The sequence below is a fragment of the Lathamus discolor genome, chromosome 6 (assembly GCF_037157495.1).
Source record: "Lathamus discolor isolate bLatDis1 chromosome 6, bLatDis1.hap1, whole genome shotgun sequence".
Lineage (NCBI taxonomy): Eukaryota > Metazoa > Chordata > Aves > Psittaciformes > Psittacidae > Lathamus > Lathamus discolor.
The window spans coordinates 11,553,591-11,566,279 of NC_088889.1; the positions used below are offsets into that span (position 1 = coordinate 11,553,591).

General features: G+C 49.1%; 1 protein-coding gene across 6 annotated transcripts in view; it reads left to right on the forward strand.

Moving 5' to 3' along the window:
* The window catches only part of LRFN5 (leucine rich repeat and fibronectin type III domain containing 5), a 53,104-nt gene extending 41,336 nt beyond the window's left edge, over window positions 1–11,768 (forward strand). For 3 of the 6 annotated variants that reach the window (XM_065685320.1, XM_065685321.1, XM_065685319.1), the window contains exons 2-3: window positions 2,065–3,472; window positions 4,050–5,594. In XM_065685320.1, the coding sequence (XP_065541392.1) occupies window positions 2,085–3,472; window positions 4,050–4,992 (2,331 nt within the window). In that variant the 5' untranslated portion in view covers window positions 2,065–2,084 and the 3' untranslated portion in view covers window positions 4,993–5,594. Of the gene's footprint in view, window positions 1–2,064; window positions 3,473–4,049; window positions 5,595–11,344 lie in introns of those variants that run through there. The other 3 variants (XM_065685323.1, XM_065685322.1, XM_065685324.1) reach the window with 3 other exon arrangements.
* Window positions 11,769–12,689: the final 921 nt, after the last annotated feature.

The window sequence follows — 12,689 nt, forward strand, 5'->3', positions numbered from 1 at the left end:
TCCTGAAATCAAAAAAACCCATGTCCACTGGTGGGTAACCTTGTCATAACCTTGTCATTCCAGCTGTTGTTTAAGTCTGCGTCTCCTTACCTCTCTGTTTCATCTTGTAACAATATTTCCAAAGTGTAAATTCACCTCACTGATTTGGTTTTAATCTTGTATAGTTCCTCAGATGAACTTGAATCCAAGCATATTACTTTAATCACACCTACAAGTCTAAATTAGCATTATTGAGTTAGTAAATCTAAATGAGCATAGTGTCCCCAGCCAAGGCTGCCTGGGGACCCTGGCAGTCATGCTGTGGATGCCCTGAGCTGCTGAGTCCATGTGAATCTCAGCATCACCATTCTTCTCCATTTCACCTGTAGAACCACCCCGACCTGCAGTGCTGGCACAGGCTGGACAAAACTGAACCTACAAAACAGTTTTCTGCCAGAATTAATGGTAGGAGTAATGGTAATGGCTATGGTAATGGTTCCCAGAACTACAGTAGTGGTAGGCCATGCTGCAGGAGCGTACTCAGTTGATGAGTGCTGTAGAATACTTGAGGGTTTTTTCCAGTGGCCATTCAAGGATTGAAGCCAGTAGTCATGAAAACCAGCAGTCCCCAGAAATACCAGGAAAAAAATAAATAGTACTAAAGAGCAGGGTTTAGAGGCTAGTGATTTCACTCATCTTTTTTGCAACTTGATAGCTCCTCTTTAGTTTGCATGGCACTGGTGATGGACTATGGATGGACTGGACAATAGGAACAGTAATTGCTGTTCTGACATTAAATGTCTTTAAATATTTGTGACGATTCAAGACTCTTGCTAATGGCTAGTTGTGAAAGTTAATTTTATTTTAGATGAGCTTCATTAGTACATTTCTGGGTTGATAATGCATCTGAGTAATCCTATCTGTACATGTATAATTTTATGAGTCCTGAAGGGAGCTTCATCTCCAATGTGAGTCCCTCTGTGCTCCATTGCTTACAACTGCACAAGTTTCTTCTCAGACACATAGGTTTCCCTTCCTCTGCAGAACCATGCTCCTTCCAGCCCTCCTGTTCCATGGAGGAGTGGACGCCTTCTCCCTGCCTGACTGTGCGATGGGGGATGCTGACGCATGGTGGTGCAGAAACCAGCACCGCTGCGCTCGCCAAGCTTTTGGCACGGTCATGATGGATGATTTCATTTAGCTGGTGTGGGCACTGTTGTTTTCTTCCTTGTTTCCATAGTCTGAAGATCCTGGATCTGGCAGGGTATGAGATAAGGCTAAGTGAACTGTCAGGTTTTCTGGGAGAAGAGTTCAGCGCTGCTGGTTGTGGGAGCTGGGAAAACAGCGATGATCTAAAATTAGCTCATGTTCCATTTTTATTTAGACTCTTGTTGTTGTGGGGGGCTTTTCTTGTTTTTTTTTTTTTTTGTTTTGGGGTTTTTTTCTTTTTTTGGGGGGGTGAATTTTTTGTTGGGTGTTTTTTTTAATTGTTTTATTTGCATTTTTGGGTCTGGAATAACACAAAATTAGCTCCTTTCAAGTTTATTCTGAAAATAGCATTAAGAATTTAGCTGTTTGGTGGAGATGTCTGTAAACTCATTGAATTGCCATGATTTAAAGGCTGCTGAGAGTTTTAGCCTAGCAAGTGAAGTGCACATGAAATACCTCTTATTTTCAGTACATAAAGGGCATTATGGCAATGTAACTCCAAGCAGAGAGGTCGGAAGCTTCTGTCTGAAAGTGGAGTGCCTGGCGTGGAGGTACCTTGCACAGCAGGGCTGAGCTCTAGCAGCAGGTCCCAGAGGGCACTGCTGACACCATTGGTATATAGGTGTCTGGATGTCTGTGGTTATATATGTGTGTATGCAAAGATACCTGTCTCTCAATGTTCTTCTGGAACGTGGTATCGCAGCTCTTGTGTCAGGATATAGAGAGTGATAAAGACATCAGGTAACAACATAAGGATGACACACCATTACATGAACCTCGGCTTCGTGATTTAACCACATACAGCTTGTCTTTGCTTTTTTATAATGTCATTCGCTCATCTTGCGGAGACTAACAAACGTTTGCTCTCCCTTACAGGCTCTTGAACCTGATCTACAATGGAAAAACTGCTTTTGTTTCTGCTGTTCATTGGCATAGCGGTGAGAGCTCAGATCTGCCCAAAGCGCTGTGTCTGTCAGATTTTGTCTCCGAACCTTGCCACCCTTTGTGCCAAGAAAGGGCTCTTATTTGTTCCTCCCAATATTGACAGGAGGACCGTGGAGTTACGGCTGGCAGACAACTTTGTTACAAACATTAAAAGGAAAGACTTTGCCAATATGACCAGCCTGGTGGACCTGACGCTGTCCAGGAATACAATCAGTTTTATTACACCTCACGCATTTGCTGACTTGCGCAATTTGCGGGCTTTGCATTTGAACAGCAACCGATTGACTAAGATCACAAATGACATGTTCAGTGGACTCTCCAATCTTCACCACTTGATACTTAACAACAACCAGCTGACTTTAATTTCTTCTACAGCTTTTGATGATGTTTTAGCTCTTGAGGAATTGGATTTGTCTTACAACAACCTGGAAACCATCCCCTGGGATGCTGTGGAGAAGATGGTTAGTTTGCACACTCTCAGTCTAGACCATAACATGATTGACCATATTCCCAAGGGGACCTTCTCCCACCTGCACAAGATGACCAGGTTGGATGTCACGTCTAACAAACTGCAGAAGCTACCGCCTGATCCTCTCTTTCAGCGAGCTCAAGTACTAGCAACCTCAGGAATTATCAGCCCTTCGACTTTTGCGTTGAGCTTTGGTGGGAACCCTTTGCATTGCAACTGTGAACTTTTGTGGCTGAGGCGTCTTTCAAGGGAGGATGACCTGGAGACTTGTGCTTCTCCCACGCTCTTGTCCGGCCGGTACTTCTGGTCAATCCCTGAGGAGGAGTTCCTGTGTGAGCCTCCTCTCATCACCCGGCACACCCATGAGCTGCGGGTGCTGGAGGGCCAGCGGGCAGCATTGAGGTGTAAGGCCCGGGGGGACCCTGAACCAGCAATTCATTGGATTTCACCTGAGGGCAAACTGATTTCAAATGCAACGAGGTCCGTGGTGTATGACAACGGGACACTTGACATCCTGATAACAACGGTGAAGGATACAGGCTCCTTCACCTGCATTGCTTCCAATCCAGCTGGGGAGGCCACGCAGACAGTGGACCTGCACATAATCAAACTCCCCCACTTGCTGAACAGCACAAACCACATCCACGAGCCTGACCCTGGCTCCTCGGATATCTCTACTTCCACCAAGTCAGGCTCCAACGCGAGCAGTAGCAATGGGGATACTAAAGTCAGCCAAGATAAGAAGGTGGTCATTGCGGAAGCAACATCTTCTACTGCTCTGCTGAAATTCAATTTTCAGAGGAATATACCTGGGATACGTATGTTCCAGATCCAGTACAATGGTACTTACGATGACTCCCTTGTTTACAGGTAAGGCAGCCCCAGCCCTGCTGTGCTTGGCACTACCAGGCTGCTCAGGGCTGATGTGCTGCCCCTGGCTCCAGGCAGCCTCTCCACTGGAGCAGCAGGCTCCCACGCAGAGCTCTGCCTGTGGAGCAGATGCTGAGAGCTGCAGGAAAGACTCATCCCAAATAGGGAAATTACCCTGAATGGTGTTATTTTTAGATAATGTAAATGGATCTCTAATCCTCTGAACTAATGTGATTGGCAGAAAGGTTGTGAAGTTTAGATGAGTTAAATGGATAATAACACTCTCAGCTTTATGAAAACACAGGGAGAAAGGTGTCTGGAAATGCATTCCTCGTAGCATTTTCAGGAAGTGTCCATGCTGGTGTGTTAGCTGAGTTCAGAGGGGCTCTGTGCTACCGGGTGTCACAGTCACTGGTCAAAACTGTCTTTGCTTGGCAATTTCTTTTATGTTTTTTACATGGTCACTCTCTTGGCAGGCTACTTGGTGGTGCTCACTGCTGCCAGGGAGTGCAGCACACAACGGGGAGGTGCCTGTGGGTTTTCTGGGTTCATTCACACTAGTTTCCTTCTCCCTCAGAATGATACCTCCCACAAGCAAAACCTTCCTGGTCAACAACCTGGCCGCTGGGACTGTGTATGACCTGTGCGTTCTGGCGATCTACGACGACGGGATCACCTCGCTCACTGCCACCAGGGTGGTGGGCTGCACGCAGTTCACCACTGAGCAGGATTATGTGCGCTGCCACTTCATGCAGTCCCAGTTCCTGGGTGGGACCATGATTATCATCATTGGTGGGATCATTGTGGCCTCTGTGCTCGTGTTTATCATCATCCTCATGATCCGCTACAAGGTGTGTAACAACAATGGGCAGCAGAAGGCCACCAAGGTCAGCAACGTGTACTCACAGACGAACGGGGCTCAGATCCAGGGCTGCAGCGGGGTGCTGTCGCAGTCAATGTCCAAGCAGGCTGTTGGGCATGAAGAGGGCATCCAGTGCTGCAAGGCTGCTAGCGACGGCATGACGCAGTCGCCAGAGACTGGCTCCAGCCAGGACTCGGCCACTACTACCTCCGCTTTGCCTCCCACCTGGACTTCCAGCACTTCTGTCTCCCAGAAGCAGAAGCGAAAGTCGGGGCCAAAGCCAAGCAGCGAGCCGCAGAGTGAAGCTGTCAGCAGTATCGAGTCCCAGAACACTAACAGAAATAACTCCACTGCCCTGCAGTTAGCTAGCCGTCCCCCTGACTCTGTCAAAGGGGCCCCCACGTACAAAAGAGCACAATCAAAGCCAAGTAAGTTCCTCACTTTGCCAGCTGACGCATCCCGAGCCAAGCGCAGGTTCTCCCTGGGCGGCGAGCTGATGGAGTCCCGCTGCCCCGGCAGCGCGTGGGGCGCAGGCGGACTGCGGTCCAAAAGGAGCATGTCCATGAATGGGATGTTAGTCCAGTCGGACAGCTCTGATGTGAATAGTGGAAAAGCAACTTTCTCCAGTTCTGAGTGGATATTGGAAAGCACTGTGTGACCTGCCTTTTTTTTTTTCTTTATTTTTCTTTTTTTTTATTTTAGTTTTTATTTCAATGAAAAAGCGCCAAACGTTGTGTGAATCTCCCTCTTCCGGGGAATTGGATTTGGAAGTCCACTGCTGTCTCGCTGATTAATGGCTTGTTCTTGCGGGGTTCTGTATAAGCCACCCAGTTCACACAGGGGTTTATTTAGCTTTCATTTGGTTTTATTTAATATCAAAACCGAAGGCAACATTCAGAGGTAAAAAAAATAAAACTAAAAAAAAAAGAGTAAAAAAAGGATTAAGGGGTGAAAAAAAAGCATGAAACAGCACCAGTGCCTTCCCTACTCTAGGACTGGCTTCCTGGTTCTGCAGTAGCAGAAAAAAAAAAGAGAGAGTTTTCACAGAAAAAGCCTTTTATAAAGGAAATTAAATTTCCTCCAAGCTAACAAATAACCACTTCTGGATCAATCAGTAAAATGATATTTTTTAAAACGGTCAGCCTGTATATTTCTTTTCCGTGACAATGGTGTTGCCTTTGTTTTTAGGCAGATGCTGTACAAGAACGGCAACGCTGTGTTGTTATGTTGTGTAAAATAAACTATTCACTCCGTACACCAGCCAGCCTCGCGGTAACTGCCACCCTGGAGCCGTGCTGGGGCCTGCGGGTGCCGCTCAGTGAGTCCCACTGTGGGGCCAGGAGGAGCAGGAGGAGGGTGCCGGGGTCCCTCTCCTCCTGTTGGGGTCTGGCTTGCAGGGGCTGGGTGCTGGTGGAGCAGCAGGACTCTGCCACTGGACCTCCCCAAGACGGTGCCTGACCTGTAGACCCTGAGCACCCTCATCCTGTGGTGCTGCGTCCGGCAGTGGTGACCAGCCACTCACTGCACACCCTTCTCAGCCCCATCTGAGAGCCTGGTCCTGCTGCCACAATGGCTTTGCCTAGTGCCAATGCTGGAAAAACACATTGTGTTCAGCACCAGGGATGCTGTGCCCAACTCATGCCTGACGTGGTTTGCTGTTCCGTTTTCAGACCTGGTCCCTGCTCTGGCAATCAGTGCAGTGAAGGTTGTTCCTTCCCGTCAGCACAGGGGCATGAGGCGTGAAACACTGGCAAGGGGAGCCTGCGGGAAGTGTGGGAGCAGCCCTGTGGCATGGGCACCGCGGCAGTCCCGCAATACTCCTCTGGGACAGGAGATGTGACGGGGACACCAGGCAGAGTGCTGGCACCTCGGGGTGCTGGACAGGGAGCCAAGCAGGGGCAGCGAGTAGGGCTGGTGGGTCACTCCAGAGCTGCAGGGCAGGGCTGCAGTAGACAGGTTCGTAGCCGCTCAGTGATTCACAGTGGTGATTGATGAGGATGATAATGGTAATTTCTGTCTTTTGTAGACTTTTGGGGCATATTTCTTGTAAACTCTATGGTTTGTTCCAGTTCTCTTTAATCCCCATGCATAATGGGACTGGAAGATGGTCTCATCTTCAGCCTGCTGTTTGATTGCAGTGCCTGTGGGATAGACATAAACATCTGGCAATAGGTGATAGCAATTGAAAACCCCCATGTGTGAGGGGTTCTGCTCTGCTTGTTCTAAAGAAAAGTCTACCATTCATATTAATTAAACTCATGTGGTCATCGTGTTTAAATTAGAGACAGTTTAACTCTGCAACATTAGTGCATTCTCAAATGCCAAATAACAGGTTTGACTGGGGCATTGTGGCCATTAAAGTGATAAAATAGTTAAATTTTACACCCTGTGTGCTTGCTCTTGAGGGCAATGTAACCCAAGCAGATGCCTGAAGATGCCCTGGTTCTAACCAGGGCAGAAGGCCAGGTCGAGAGCAGTTGTGGATGGGGATGTCTTATGGCTGGGGACATCTGGCAGGCCTCTGATCTCTGAGGCCCTGAAGCTCAAGGTGACCCTTCTTCCTCTCAGCCATCGTGGGTTGCTCTCTGTGATTTTACTGCCCAGTGTGGAAAAACGGAGTCTGGGTGGGAGTGGTGCAAAGGACATAAACAGAAGAGGCTGTTTCTTTTTTAGAAAGCCCTTTTAACTTCCCTTGGGAAATGCAGAGACCAAAAAGGAAACGAAGCCCCAAAATTAGAATGCCCACTTCCTACTACAAAAGTAACAAAAAAACCTCAGCCACCCCCAAAAAAATCCCTCCCTAGATTTCTCTGGAAGACCACATTCTTCTCAAGGGGCTGTGTGCACAGAAGCTAGCTATTAGAATAGTACACTGTCAGAGGCAGTGAGTATTTGTCCAACCTCCAGTAGTCTGATGCCAAAGGCACTGTCAAACATGGTAAAAGCAAGTGCTCTCATGGCCCAGCGAGGAGCTGCTCTCTGCAGACAGCACCAGCACTTGGGTATGGAGATAGCTTCAAAGGTTTTCTGCTGAGGTATTTAATTGTGCATTTTAAAAACACCCAGTGAAAATGCTTTATATGTCGTAATTGGACGTAAATGTGTCTAATGTTCTGTGAAAGTGCTAAAATATTAATAGCTTCTTGTGGTTTAGGGAGGTTTATTTTTATATTTTTGAGTTTTTTACTCTAATAATTTTCTAAACACTGAAGCTGAGTGTTTTGTCCACAGTGCATATGTATAAGCAGCTTAGAAGGACCATATGTCCCTGCATTTGATCTAATTCTCTGCTAATAGTGTATAAATGGTTAGACCTGGGTAGCTGGGGGTTCATCTTGTGCAGCTTTCACTTCTTTGGCAGAGAGGGGTGTCCCTTGGGAATGCACTGGGTGTAAAATCTGCCATTTCCACTGGAGTAACTGTGCAGCAGGATGTTTTGTTTTATTCAGAGCGTGGAAAAGCCTTATGAAGGAGGAAATTCTCTGTCCTTTCTGTTCTGCAAAACCAGAGGTTGCCAACAGTTTGAGGCAGAAAAAGTGCTGAGAAACTCCTTGATCAGAATAACATTGGTATGTCTTTTGTCAGAGTGCAGTACTGCAACATTTCCTAATGCTTCAGAACAGAGGATATCGGTAAACCCCAACAGGGCGTTCCCCGTTGTGGATCATGGGGGTGCTGACATGTAGGGCAGTTCTGGGGTGCCAGGGGATGCTAGCCCAGTGCTGCAACCCCAGCTTCACCCCAGGCAGCAAAGACTTGTTCCAGCAGATGCAAACCTGCCCTGGAGCATCACCCACCTGTGGGTCTGCTCCTTGAGAGGCTTCTCAAGAATAGAGAAACCCAGGTTTTAGCCATGAGATGGTGTCTTTTTGGACAAGCACTGGAGGAGGAGAAATGACTTCAGAAATTTGTTTATTCTTGTTAAATTTGCTGGCACATTCCTAAACCTTTTCTTGGAGCATACGTGTTGTGTTAAAGAGGGCTGGTACAAACAATGTCTGGTTGGAGAAGCAGGGCTTTGGCAGATTAAACGTTTGCTGTGTTAGTTGTTTTCTGTGCTGCCTTTCAGCTTGTGTTCTGGGCATGTTCTTTACAGTGAATATATGGTACTGCTCCGCTCTGGGTGCCAATGTGGCTTTATTTCTTCCAGTGTGTTCCGTGTGTTTGACGGCCCTCCCCGTGCACCCAGACAGCCCCATTGTAAGGAAGAGTGAACTGGAAAGTAACAGCCATGTGTCCGGTGCCTGGGAGAGAGGACACAGCTCCTGGGGACAGGCAGCCCAGGCTGTGAAGGGACTTGCAACCCACATGGGGTGGCTGCTGCTGGGCACACTGGCTGCCCAAGGGGGCCTGCTGAGGTTGTCTTACCCCTGCAAAGCTGCTGGAGGCTGGCACCTTACTGCCAGCAGCACTGGGATGCTCTTGCCTCCTGGAGACCATGAAAGCCCCGCTGCTGGTCACTGCTTTGGGACTGCACAAAGTGTCTCATGGTAACTTCTTAGCATGGTTGCTGAGCCAGGTGGATGCTGGCATTGGGCATTCCATGCCGGTGGAAACAGCCCTGACAGCTGACAGTCCTGACACAGCTAGCGCTTGCTGTGCATGTGCCCTCATGAAGGTGCAGCACAGCCCTTATTTTGCCACTGCGGAACTGTACCCAGAGCTACAGCAAGCACTCTGCACGGAGAGGAAGTGTGTTGCTTCCCCAGTAATTGAGGGAACCAGAAGTAGTAATGGTCACAGTTGCTATCATTTACTGTTGCTTCTCTTCCTATTAATGGAGAGAAGCTGGAGTCTTGGAGGTACTGCTTGCAGAGTGGCATCATGTCAGCACTGCAATAGCTTAAGAACATTTACTGTCCTGTTCCAGGGTGCTGCTCGCAACCAGGGGTTTGCTAGTGCTCTCCTAAAGCAGCAGTAACAACAGCCACGAAATCACACAGTGCCTTTCCCCTGGTAACATGGTAATTTTAACGTTGGTCAAAGTTCTGGTTTAAAAGAAGCAAACCATGGCAAGGTCAAAAGGGTGCTGTTTACAGAAAACATGTATCCCATATTCTCCATTTGTGAACATGTTTCTGCATGCCTTGCTGTGTGTTGGGGTGTCTGGACTTGGTGCCAGAGCCTATGCTGCCAGATCTAGCCTGTGCTGGGTAAGTTAATGCACCGCAGCATCTCTGGCCAGCCGGGGCTTCCAGGAACAAGGTGCCCATTACTTCTGCGGGTCCTTCTGTAGTGCTACACCCTGCTGCCGCCGTCCGCCTCAGAGCTGAATTGTCTCTTTTGGGCATCAGGCACCCACCAAGGATCTGGCTGGCCCTGGCCCACCCCTCATGGGCAGCAGTGCTGCCTTCCCTTCTGTGCAGGCTGCTGGCAGGTATCTTGCATTAGGCATTGAGTATCAGATTAAATCAGCTCTCTAAATGAGAATACACATGGCCTACGGTGACTTTTACTGTTTGAACAGGGCTGTAGTCATGCTTTCACACCAGTACAGATGTCCATGAATAAAAGTGCGCAGGTTAGTGGGACTGAAGGGTTAAGGCACTAGTGCCCTGTCATCAGTAATACATGCCAAGAAAAGGCAAATTGTACGGGTCTTGCTGACTGTAGACTTTTAATATAATTGATTTATTCACAAAGTTGGGTGTGAAGGTTGCTGCTGTACAAAGAAGGAAGCTTAGCTGGGAAGGAAGGAAACTAAAAAGGGAAAAAAGCAAACACGGCACATCACTGGCTGCTGAGAGGTCCCACGTTGGAAACTGTATGAATATGAACAGAACAAGCTTCTGGTTTTGTTGTTCTGGAGCAAGCTGCATCACCTCAGGTTGTTTCAAACGTCGCACTTCAGAAAGCATTCCTGTCATAAATCTGGAAGTAGATACCAAGTTGGTGTGCCTAGCTTGGGGCTGAGCTGCTTTTCCTCCTGGGCTGCCAGTTTTACATGTGAGTGCCAGACTGCCTCTCTAGAGGTGCCCACCGTGTTTTGTGTGCCAGCTGTGTAGTCTTCTTTGCAGGGGACACTTGCACGGGGAGGGGCAGATGAGGAAAACCATTAAGGGCTCTGGTCCCGGGTCTTGGGGGGGTGGCAGAAGGCAGCACCATGATGTGGTCACACAGGGAACCCCACCAGAGCTGGCCTTGGCTTCACACGGATGGTCTGTAGGCAGCTGGGAGCTGCAACCCCCAGCAAGCAAGGATGAATTTAGAACGTGGTGTTTAGTTTGCATTTATGTACTGCAGCTGCAGTTTTGCATTCGCTAAGGTAAGTGAAGTGGTGCCGGGGTGGCAGGGAGAGAGGCCAGGCATGGTGGGACCGTGCTTCTCTTGCAGCAGTCCTGCTGTCCACACTGCCATGGGTTCATGCAAATGATGTGGGTCCTCAGAGCAGGACCATGAAAAATCTGCACATTCTCAACACAGTGACCTGTTCTCTCGCATGTGCACCTCATGAAGGCAAGTGCTGGATTCGTGCCCAGCCATTGCTCTGTGCTGGTGTTTTTTCACTTCTGTGCGAATCTCTGAAACCACGCAGGGTTGAAATCCCTGCCATGGAGAAAAGCTTGGCCTCAATGAAGGTGGAAGCAAATATAGAAACCATAAATTTCTTTTGATTCTGGAACAATGGGCTTTACTGATTCTGTTTTGGGGTTTGGGAAGATTTTTTGTTAGTTTGGTTTTCCCCTTAGCAGCAGCACCAGCACGTCCAGCTGGTGTGGAAGCTGGCTGAGCTGGGCTGGGGATGCCAGCTGCCATTAACCCTTTCTCTTGTTAGCTGCCATGCTCTGCCTGCTGTGCCCCAGTCCCACAGTGCTGCTGGCACCCAAGGAGTGGGTGCAGGGCTGAGGGCAGGCTCTGCTGCCTGCTCCCTGCCTGCTGCTGTTGATGCAGTGCCTTGATCAGGCTGGCCCCGCTGAGTGCCTCCCTATGGCAGGTCAGCTTCGGCTGCAGCAAAAGGCCAGATCCTGCTCCTTGTCCCCTCACTTTCTCTGTTTTGTCTCTTTGCACAGAAGCCGGGGCTGATCTGCAGGATGCCTGCCCTCCTCTGCTCCCTGAAAACGTTGCAACTGATGTTCTTACTCGGCAGAAAACAATACGATTCCAACTCACTGAAGATTAATGCGTTGCACCATGCTCACCCTACTGAAACCTTTACTTGAAGCTGCAGCCAAAGCCAAGAGGCCATCGAGGTTGGCTGTGTCCGATAAACTGTCTTCCCCCTTTCACAGATTGCCCATCTCCCATCTACCAAATTAAGTCTAAATACCTTTTTTTCTGGTGTCCAAGGTTTTTATAAAACTTAAAAATTACGATGAAAAGTCTGGTGGCAACAGCTGCAGTCCTGAGTCATGTTAAATGTCGCCAATGGTGAGTTCACAAACTGTAAACATGGTAGCTTTTATCACCTGAACAAATAAATGTTTTACTACGATGGCATGGGCATGTTGGTTGATCTGGAGGGTTCTACCTGGCAGCAGGCATGCCCGTCCGTGCACAGTGCTGCTTCTCTGCACAAAAGGGCCCTGTGCTGCCTGTGTTCTGCACGCCCAGCAGTGCTGAGTGAGGTCAGGCTGGGCACTGCAGCAGTGGGGTACCTGCATCTGTACAGTGTGGGGGCTCTGCTCTGCTCAACGAGCAGCACCGAGCTGTGCTGGCCACAGCCCGCAGCCGCCAGTGCTGCCTGCCCAGGGTAACCAACTGCGTCAGGGACTGGTGCTGCAGGAGTGCCACCCCGCTTTGACCTATGGTCCTAGGTGACAGCTTGGCGCAGAAAGGGAGCACCCCATTTGCCACTGCCTGTGGTTGGGGTAGCTGGGGGGCTGCTAGCCCCACAAAGCCCCCTCCCTTGCAGCCAGGCTGCCCCTCTCCAGGCCAGGTGGAGAACATGGGGTATGGCACCATGGCCTCCTGAAGCACTGCGTGCCAGGAGTGGCATGAAACAGGAAAAACATGGAGCATGGCATGCCACAAGCTCTTGTGTAACTCCAACCCTAACATGGGAAAGCTGGGAAGGGGACAGCTGGGGCTGCACCCCCAGTGTGGCTGCACCAGCCCCTTTGGCCATGCTGCCAGTGCAGCGTGACCGCAGGTCTCCCTGTCATGCCTTGCTTCTCAAACAAGACCAGGGATTTTTTTTTTTTGTGGGTTTTTTTCTTTTCTCTGTCAAGAATCCCATATGGCTTACAGATCTAATTATAGCTTCCATGAAACCCACAGTGAATCAACCAGCTTTAATACAACTTCTCAGGAACAGATTACAGCTAGTATAAACATTTATTGTTGGCGGGACTGCTGGCTCTGCGAAGGGCAGGAGATGGAGCTGCCTGACGTGGCTCCCCTGGCCCAGCTGCTCCC